This window comes from Aotus nancymaae, unplaced genomic scaffold (genome assembly GCF_030222135.1).
Source record: "Aotus nancymaae isolate 86718 unplaced genomic scaffold, 86718_ANA_hifiasm-v0.15.2.pri h1tg000040l, whole genome shotgun sequence".
Taxonomy (NCBI): Eukaryota; Metazoa; Chordata; class Mammalia; order Primates; family Aotidae; genus Aotus; species Aotus nancymaae.
Window position 1 is genome coordinate 49004114 of NW_026988454.1, and position 10868 is coordinate 49014981.

The following is a 10868-nucleotide window of genomic DNA, read 5'->3' on the forward strand; positions in this document are numbered from 1 at the left end:
TGTTTTTGTTTTGTTTTGTTTTAAAAGAATGGGTTATATGTGGCATAAAATGTTTTGTTTTTTTTTTTTCCCATGTAACATGATATGATCATGGCATCAGCAGGAAGGGAAAAAACTCATTGTGTTGTATAAAAATTATTGCCTTTGTGGTTAGGATTAACATTTTTATTTAAAAACATATTTTATATTGACTGATAAGTATAAAATGTTATACTTTAAATCAGAATGTTTCGATATAGGATTATATAGTTTACTGATTATTTTTTAAACTGTAAAGACTCATGTTTTATTGTTATAATATAGATCTGGAGGGTGGGAGGGAGTGGTCTCTTTTTGCATCTGGTTCCTTATTACTATCAGAAGGATAGAGCAGAGAGAGAGAGAGAGAGAGAGAGAGAGAGAGAGGCCATCCCTGTATATAAGAGAAGATAGAATCAATGGTTTCATCTATTACCAGATGAGAATAACATGACAGTGAAACAGAAGATTGAGGTTTTGTTTGGAATTTAGAAATATGTTGTCTTAAATATAACTCACTTGCATTATCAGGTTATAGTGATGTTCTTTTCTCATATTCTGGCCTTAAAAACTTAAATCTGCCTGAAACCATTAGCTCTTCTATGCTCACTGTCAATGCTATAAACCATATTCTTGAGTCTTTAAAAGGTCTACCCTCTGTTGGTTTCACATATCACTGTTGTAACTTACTTGTAAGCTAGATGCTGTAGTAATAACTCTAAATTGGGATTTGTGGCTACAATTAGTTAGCCTAATCAAGCACATTAGGAATTGCATTATATCTACCTCTAATTAACTGTTTCCTTAGGGCAAAATAACATTTTTAAGTGTTAAAATTGTTAAAGTTGACATCTTCTGGACTCATTGCTGTCTAAGATGTAATGACCCTTCCCCGTGCCCCGCCGAAATTCATACTGGGGGAAAATATTTAATTCTTTGTTCATATATTCTTAAATATTTAATTTTTAAATTTTAATTCTTATATTTAATTCTCCTATAAATACTAAATATTTCTTTCAAATATTTAATTCTTTTTTCATTAATTCACATGTTGTGTGTGCATATGTGTGTGAATAGACTAAGCTTTGATTCTTAGTTAAAAAAATACTGGTTGTGATTGAACTTACGATATTTAAGCTTAAAGGCTTCAGAACTGGAATCAGACTCAAATGGAATGATGTTATTTAAATGAAACAGCAGAATAACTTATTTAGTAGTGATATTTTCTAGGCCCTTCTCTATTCTTACTGAATCATAATCTCTTGGAGTAGGGCACCAGCTCTCAGGTAACTTTTTTAATGCTAAGATTTGAGAATTTGTAATAAGGGAATTTTAGGAATAAATTCTATATTCAGTGTAATAGTCTATGGGCAGCATATATCAACCGCTTTCAGGTTGAGGAAATAAACACTAGTCTGATGTGAAATTGATTTTTCACTCTGTTGATTTTTCTGTGCATTTGGAAAGTATTGAGTTAGTAAAGGCAGAGAGGAAAGTAGCACATTATCAGATTCAAGAAGCAGCCAAATTGGGTCTTAGAGGGTATGGCTGTGACATGGGAAGTGAGAGAATTACCTGTTTATTATTCATACTTTAGAAGTGTTTTAAACTCTTTGAGGTCATAGAACAACAAAATACCTTTGCAGAATTTTGACCACATGGTAAAGTTATATTTCTTGGAAAGCGATTAAAATAAGATGTTGTATAAAGTAAAATGTGGAAGTATTTTTCTCCTTTTGTCCTCTTTCCACTATGTAGAGGTTACCTTTGTTTATTAAAGTTTTGGGTGTATTCTTCCAGATCTTTTCTCTGCTAATGAATGTATATGTATTTATATACAAATATGCACACGTTTATGTCTGTTCACTTATGTGTATTCATATTTTAAACATTGGTACGTACAAATTGTCTCTCTTCCTCCAAAGACTATAACAGTTTATGTTCCCTTCATTGTATATTTGCAGCCTTTAATAGTTTTCTGACTATGATAGAGAATGTACTTCTACTATTTGTGAGTTTGAGGATTGTTTTTCATGTATTCTCTAGTTGTGTTTCTTGCTTGATTTGCTTATTGATTTTTTTTTTTTTTTTGGCCTATTTTAAAATTGAGTTGCTAGGATTTTTTGTTGATTTGTTGGAGCTCTTTATATGTGTGGATATTTAGACTTTGTCTGTTGTATTGAAAATAATATTTACTTGTAGCTTTTTAATGGCATAATAATAACTAACATTTTGCTTTCTGCCAGGAATTCTTCTGCATGTTTTATGTGTATTGGTTTATTTAATTCTCACTGTTGTCATCTCCACTCTATGGAGGAGGCAACTGTTAAATTTGAATCTAAAAAGGCTCTATATTTTACTTTTACTTTTTTTTTTTTGAGACAGAGTCTAGCTTTGTTGCCTAGGCTGGAGGGCAGTGGCATGATCTCTGCTTACTGCAACCTCTGCCTCCCAGGTTCAAGCAGTTCTCCTGCCTCAGCCTCCTGAGTAGCTGGGGTTATAGGTATCCACCACCACACCTGGCTAATTTTTGTATTTTTAGTAGAGACGAGGTTCCACTGTTGTTGGTCAGGGTAGTCTTGAGCTCCGGACCTCAAGTAATCCGCTGCCTTGGCCTCCCAAAGTGCTGGAATTACAGGTGTGAGCTGTTGCGCCCAGCCCTATATTTTACTCCATATAATAGTTTTGAGATCAAAATTATTATACTTAACCTTAGCTCTATATTTTTATCTGCAATTTGATACAAGACTAATTTTTAATTTTTTTAAATTTAGGGATATCTTTTAGATGCTATGATGATTTTAGTATAAATATTCCTTTAGGAATATTAATACAAATATATGTCAAAATATGTAATGCTGTAATATGTGAATACAAATGTTCCATAAACTTTTGGGGACAAATGTCCTATTTCTATTTAGAACCAACTCTCAGTAGCATATTCCCCTTTATTTTCTTTTCTCCTGATTAACAGAGTAGTCTGTTAATCACTGTGTTTGCCAGTTGTTTTGCTTTAATCCATTGGCAACTCTGCTGTCAGAATAATCATCTTAAGTACCATTTTGATCATGCCATTCACTCCTTTGTTTGGAAACTCAGTGATACCATGTTTCATGCTGAGTGAAGGCTGGGCTCTTTACTTAGCAGAGTGTTTGAAGATGTGTATAATTCTGCTTCACAGATGTGTATAATTCTGCTTCACCTTTACCTATCAAGAGTTATCTTGACAACTTTTCTTGGCACTTTAACTCCATACTGTAGATGTAGATTCATGGATTTATTTTTCTTCTTATACAGCCACATTCTCTTGGCTTCACGATTGGATCATTCATTCAGTGTTTTTAATCAGCAGAAGTTGTTTATTGGCTGATTGACCACATAGGAAATTTAAGGATATTTGGTACTTCACAGAATTTTTAGGAAGGCTGGAGAACCAGGATTAAGGATAAGCTTCCAAGTAATATGCCTCAAATAATATATGAGAACTGTCAGTCTTGCGCCACCAAGCTGCCTAGCTGCTGCCAGTTCTGGGATAGGAATTTTGATTCTGCAGCACTGTGTGGCCACCTCCGTCACTGCCGTTGTGGAAATGTGATGCCTCTGCTGTTGCCTATATCACCCAAAAATGGTAGCTCCACATCGAGTCCATTTTATTATGTGACTTACTTCCAAACTGCAATCTTGTGCTGGGCCTGTGAATGTCTGCATCATAGTTGCACGGTATAGGGGATTTTGAGGTCTGAAATATATTTTGGGAAGGTTGGAGTCAGTAATGTGAGAATTATCCTAAATGCAGGAAGTTTCTTCAGAAAGTGATAGGCAGTTTTGAACATGATAAATATCTGCTGTAATACTTTTGCTCATATTCCTTCATCTGTAATGTTTTTCCATTTTCATCTCTATGTTAACAAATTCTGTGCAAAGACCTACTGGAATTTTGTTTTTTGAATTAGTCTACCTGGCTCGTTTTTATCTGAATTTTCTTACAACTTTACCAACATATCTTTTCCCATAAGACAGTATCAGAGAACACAAGTAATAAGTATATTCTGGTGTAACAGTCAAACAGTGTGGGGAGATAGAGAATAAATTGCTAAAGTCTTCATCTCTCACCTCCTCCCCCCGACCCCAAAACATACCAGTTTAAATTGCTACCCCCTTTCTAGATATCCCTTGAATACAAAATTATAGTCTTTGGTTTTAGTTTGATATCTATGATGATAACATGGCACTTAATAGTAAATTTGTTGAGTATGTAAGCCTTTATTTATCTTTCAGCCTTTCATTTAGTCTACTAAAACTATTCATTTGTATAGAAGAGTATGATGTGAAGGCCTGACTTAAGGTAATAGAAATTAAATTATTTTGGAGGTAAGAATATACAACTTGGGGATTTAATAAATATAAAGATAAAGGAATCAAAGTAGTTGCTAAGGTTCTAGCTTGGGGTGAATATGAATATATATACACATATATTCATACACACACACACATGCACACCATTAAATGAGACTGGAAGTGAACCCTTTGGCACTATTTTTCATTATTGTGGGAGCATCCTTACTCATATTTTTCATTTGAACTTAAATTGTTTGGGGAGGTTCTAAAATGTTCACATCTGGCATAGATTTCCACAGTTCGGGAAAGACACAGAAAAATATCATTTTTTTGATAGAGTTGTGTCTGAGACTTCATTGCTGGATTATGAATAAGACCTCTCAATAAGAAGTTGGATTTTTCCTTATAAAGGCACAGTACTTTGAGTAAATTTGAATCTATTTTAAATCATTTTTCACCTGTAAGTACAGTAGGTGGTAAAATACCATATACTTTATCATGTATCCATATTTAGAAAATTCAGTTTGAAAGTATATTGACATGTTTCAGATAAAAGAATAATAGTAATTTCCTCATTTTGAGGAAGTATTTTTGAAAAGGTTGTGTTGGCTGGGCGTGGCGGGCTGTAATCCTAGCACTTCGGTAGGCTGAGGTGGGTGGATCACCTGAGGTCAGGAGTTTGAGACCAGCATGCCCAACATGGCAAAACCCTATCTCTACTAAAAATACAAAAAATTAGTTGGGTGTGGTGGCAGGCGTCTGTAATCCTAGCTACTTGGCAGACTGAGGCAGGAGAATCGCTTGAACCTGGGAGGCGGAGGTTGCAGTGAGCCAAGATCATGCCACTGCACTTCAGCCTGGGTGACAAGAGTGAATCTCTGTCCCAAGGGAAAAAAAAAAAAGAAAATGAAAAAAAGCTTGTGCTTTGAAACTATGTTCAGATGTTTCTTTTGACATTTTGCATTTTATCCCATTCTCTTTTGTCTATTAATTGTAACTAATTTGGCAATCTTTTCTCTTTCCAGATCATTCAACTTCAAGTGGCACATTATCTTTTAAGCCTAGTCAATCACTGGTTACTCTTCCTACTACCCATGTGATGCCGTCTAATTCCAGCGCTTCAATTTCCAAACTTAGGGAATCATTGACACCAGATGGCTCAAAATGGAGTACAAGCCTCATGCAAACATTGGGAAAGCACAGTAGGGGGGAGCAGGACTCTTCACTAGACATGAAGGACTTCCGGCCACTTCGGAAATGGTCATCTTTATCCAAACTCACTGCCCTGGATAACTGTGTCCAGGGTAGCACTGTTCGCAGAGAAGAATCAAGGAATGGTTTGGAAAAGACAGGCAGGGCTAAGGCTTTAATATCACAACTGAGGACAGTTGGGCCTAGCTGCTTACATGATAGTACGGAGATGCTTAAGTTAGAGGACAAGGATATAAATAAAAAACGGTCATCAACTTTAGACTGCAAATATAAATTTGAGAGCTGTAGCAAGGAGGACTTCAGAGCCTCTTCCTCTTCTCTGAGGAGACAGACTGTAGACATGACATACAGTGCCTTACCTGAAAGCAAGCCCATTATGACAAGCTCAGAGGCCTTTGAACCTCCAAAATATTTAATGCTTGGTCAACAATCAGTAGGTGGAGTTCCCATTCAGCCTTCTGTAAGGACTCAGATGTGGCTTACAGAGCAGCTGCGGACAAACCCTTTGGAAGGTAGAACTACAGAAGATTCTTACAGTTTAGCTCCTTGGCAACAGCAGCAAATTGAAGAGTTTCAGCAAGGAAGTGAAACACCAATGCAGGTAAGGCTCAAAATCTAGTGTTTGCTTCCCTCCAGTGGATGTTATGAGTACAATAGCACACTTGCAGTAAGCATATGACAAGTGTCCACAGATAGTTTTGCTTTTCCCTGCACATTAATAAGCAGAAATGTTACCTGAAAAATGTGTTGATAAACAAAACTTACACAACATTTGAGACGAATTAACATGAAAATCTTGAAACCTTGTGCCTAACTTGTTCTTTCCTTTTCATTTGTTAAATGGGCATGAAAATAAAGCAAAACATACTCAATCTAAAGAAACTTGGAAACAGAAACAAAAAAGCTAGAATAGGTTTAATAGAAAGAGTGCATCACCTTGGCCATATAAGATCTTAGATTTTGTTTCCGGTTCCATTTAGAACCTGGATGATATTTGTCACTTAATTTCTCTGGGCCTCAGTTTCTTCATCTGTACAGTGAGAAGGTAGAACTATAGTTATTTGTGAAGTTTTGGTGATTGATAATGTATTTAGGTTTATAAATCAGATATACTTATTTTTTAAAAAAATTATGTGTCAAGACTTATTCATTAATGAGTTTTATAGAAAGAACTGTATGATGATATCCTATATAAAGAAAAATAGTGTACAGCCCCCATTTGGTCTAGGGAATAGCATGTAAATGTGTAAATTTCTTAATCTGGGAGTGTTTCTATTTCAAGATAATTTTCTGTAGCTTGTTTTAACTAGGAAACTAATTTTCTGATAGAAATACTGTCATCTGTTTCTTATCAGAATTTCCTCAAACAATTCTATTAAAAACTACACATTTTTCCTAGAGTAAAAATGTAAACTTGCTATTCATTACTACTACTAATAAAAACAAATAAAGTAAATGAATGTAGGCTATGAAAGGATAAGGAAATCACTTATCCAGGAACCTCACAAATCTGAGTATGATCCCAAAACATAGAACCTAACATGCTGCATTCATAGGAGAACCCTTAACATATCGCATGTGCCTTCTTTATTCTTATTTTAGACCCAGTTCTTAAAATTTTGGTTATGTACTTAAACCACATAATCAAAACAGAAGAATCACTGTGATCGAATTACAAATTTGTGATTTATCCATTCAAGTGATTAAAAATAGGAACCTAATTTTTCAAATACTACCACGTTTTAGTTTTCAAATGTTATTACAGGAAAACTGAGATCAGGCAATTGTTTCTTCAGCTGGCATCTTTGCACAGAATTGGAGCTGTCCAGTGGGTCTGAGTGTACTATTCCAAACTAGAGTAGGTGTGATAGATAACTGAGAAAATTGGGCACACCTTTTATTCTGCTTGGACAAACCTCTGCTTTAAACAAGATTAACCTTGAAGCAGTGCAGAAGAGGGTATGGAGGTTAGGGACACACTGTAGAGAAAAATTTGTTTTTAAATCTTTTTCCTGGTGCATAGTAGAGAGAGAAGGCTACTAACAAGCATAATTTACATATCCCTGGAAAGTCCTATTTCTTGATTAAATTTATTGGAGATGGTCTCTTTATAGTACTTTTAAAAGTTTTGGAGTAGAAAGATGAATTCAGGTAAAGAAAACTAGACAAACTTAAGTTGTAATGATTAAATGACTGCTTCCCTTCTAATTTCCTCCTTGGAAAATTACAGAAAAAAGTTGCTAAATACCTTCTTGGAGCCTCCAGTTATATTCTCTTTGTTTTAAAAGCTTTCATCATAGTTGTTTCTTAAAAGCCTCTTTGAAACATTGACTTCCAGCCAGGCAGTATAACTCATGCCTGTAATCCCAGCACTTTGGGAGGCCAAGGCAGGAGGATTGCCTGAGTCCAGGAGTTTGAGACCAGCCTGGGCAACATGGCGAGACCCCGTCTCTGGAAAGAAAAAAAGATAAAAATCTTAGAAACACTGATTTATGTAAAAACAAAAATTAGACATGAAAACACTCTTTACATCTAATTTTTACGTAAAGAGAAGAACCTTAATAAGGATCAGCTCATCTGGTAAATTGTGATTTTCAAGCACAGCTTTTAAACACTCACCATGAAAAAACAATATTTTTACAATTAAGAAAAGGAATTTGGCTGAAAGTCATGATCTAATAAAACCATAGATATTATATATTATGGAATTCTGTAGCTTTCACAGTGTTTTATCTCATTTGATCCTCACAGCTCCCCACTCCCCAGGTTAATTTGTAACATTAAAGGTTTGCTCTTCTTAGGACTCAGTCCAGAATAATTATTGAGCCAGCCACACATTCCTATGTGTGTGTTGTTCTTTGATTTCCATGGTTTTCTGCTAAATTATCAAGAGTGCAGTAGTGTAGTACTCTGAAGCATTTTCCTTTGTGAATGAAGAGAAGCCATTATACCCTCAGATGGTTTGTGATAGAGAGCTCCATGTATAATGCCCACTGCTAGTCTTTGACTCTTTCCTCTGTAGTACATCACTACATCTCTAGTCTTTGACTCTTTTCTCTGTAGTACATCACTTCTGCTCCCCATCCCCTGCAACCCCTAAGCTATCTGACTCTGTAAGGACTGGGACAGAGGAGAAAAAGCAGTCTGGTGTTCTCTTTGGGAAGAATCCTTCCCTTTCCATGGCCCCCTACGGTTTCTTTTCTTGGGGAAGGTAGGGTGGAAGAGGTGGAGGATAAACACTTCTACACTTAACGGCAGCATCCACTGGATTCCTTTAAGCCCATGATGGATCTCCCAGCAGTAGTGAAATAACAGTCTGTTTATTGTCGAAGTTGTTTAGCCTTTTTTCCCTAAGATGTTTCTGAACTTCAGGGGGCAATCATTAAAAAGATGAAATTTTGTGCCTATTTAGTCATAAGGGGGTTTGAACAGTTATGGTATTGGCACCTATTGATTTTAACATATTTTACTGGAGATTTTCCCTTATATGAATCAAAAATTTGACCCAAGCATGGTAGCTAACCCCTGTAATCCTAGCCCTTTGGGAGGCTGACAGGGGAAGGATAGCTTGAGGACATGAGTTTGAGAACAGCCTGGGCTGGTGAGACCCCATCTGTACAAAAAATAAAAAGAATTAGCCGTATGTGGTGATGTGCCCCTGTAGTGCTAGATTCTTGGGAACCAAGGTTGGAGAATCTCTTGTGCCCCAAGAGTTCAAGTCTGCAGTGAACAATGATCATGTGTCTGCATTCCAGCCTGCATGACAGAGTAACCACCCTGTCTGTTGATTAAAGAAAAAAACTGATAAAATGAATTAAAGTAAAATGACTTGTTTTTTGTCTAACATGAAACAATAATGAAAAAGTTTTATAACTTGGGAGTGTTTCATGTATTCTGTTATGTCCTCTGAAAATAAAGTTTTCTTATTTTTATATTTTCTTATATTTGTACCCTGTTCTTTCATTTTTTAACTGTTTGAGATAATTTATGTATTCAAAGATGTGGACACTGTGACACTCCCTATATTAGGATATGACACATTCATTAGGTAGTTAAAAAGGACTTTTATATACGAGTTTTAAATGAATAAAATTAGTAATGTGTTTGACTTTTTTCATCTGTCAGGTTTTCTGTATAATATTAGCATAACATTTCTGGACATTTTAAAGTGTGCTGTTACTTAGCAGAAGAGCAGATCTTTTCAAAAATTTATTATAGTCCTACTTTGCCAGAAGACTCAAAAATAATCAAAAGATAAATAATCTCTATTAGTAGCAATTCATTATTTTATATGGGTCTGCCCTCTTGTGTCTATACTGGAGCATCTTGATTTTGTTTTATTTGGGAAAAATTACCAAAAAACTCTTGTAAAATCAAAACTATAATTAGAATGGTTTATCATTAGTATCAATTGTAAGTATATTTTAGAGCAGCTTCACTGAGTTTTCAAGAACATTTTTATATAGTGATTCTGATGATTTGCATTAAACAAATACACATTCTTATCCAATTAAAATATAAAAGGCAACATTAAGCATTTTAAAATTGTTTTTTAGTACCCTGTAAATTAAGATCAGAACTCATTCCTTAGTAGAACATATTTGAGCATTTAGTATTTTAAATTTTAAAAATAAATTGTTATGAATTTATACTTCATGATAAAGAATAGTTTATTCTACTTTATAATTTGAGTTATAGTATAGTATTCTGTAATTCTCACAGAATAAGATTTTAATTTCTATCAAAGAATGAAGAACAAAAAAAAATACTTATTTCTGTTTACTGAGGAAAATATCGTAATGAACAATGTAATGAAGGGACTATGACTAATCAGTTCAAATTATCCACTTGTTTTTAAGACCAGTGCAGCTTATTATAGAACTTGGATACTTTTTGTATTGGTAATTTACTAAAACCAGTAAGGTGAGTGTATTACCTGTTGTTTATAAGCTTTCTACTTGTTATTAGGGATTTCCAGCTTGTAGATGAGGCTTCACTTAAGAAATCTCTGCCCATCTGTTATTCAGGTATCCCTGAACCAAACCCTTTCCACTCCCATCTCTAGTACCTCTCATGGTTTCAGAAAATTTAATAATGTCTCCTTCACTATTCAGTTAGCAGCACGTGTATAAGAAACCAAGATCAATATAGATGCTTCATATTCTTTTAGTAACCATGTTTTAGAGGATATGGTTAATTACATATCCTCTGCCCTTTTAATAATAGTTATATTAGTAATATGTTGTCAGTTGGAATTAAAATTGTTGGATTATACAGTTTAGACTTAATTTTAAACTTTA

At 34.8% G+C, this 10868-nt stretch overlaps 1 protein-coding gene across 6 annotated transcripts in view; it reads left to right on the forward strand.

The window, feature by feature from the left end:
- CEP85L (centrosomal protein 85 like) overlaps nucleotides 1-10868 on the forward strand; it is a 247224-nt gene that overhangs the window by 76012 nt on the left and 160344 nt on the right. For all 6 annotated transcript variants that reach the window (XR_010336626.1, XR_001107094.2, XR_010336627.1 and 3 more), the window contains exon 3: nucleotides 5382-6169. Coding sequence is in view for 2 of the 6 variants with exons in the window: in XM_012450082.2 (XP_012305505.2) it covers nucleotides 5382-6169 (788 nt within the window). In the remaining 4 variants the exon portion in view is untranslated. The remainder of the gene's footprint in view (nucleotides 1-5381; nucleotides 6170-10868) is intronic.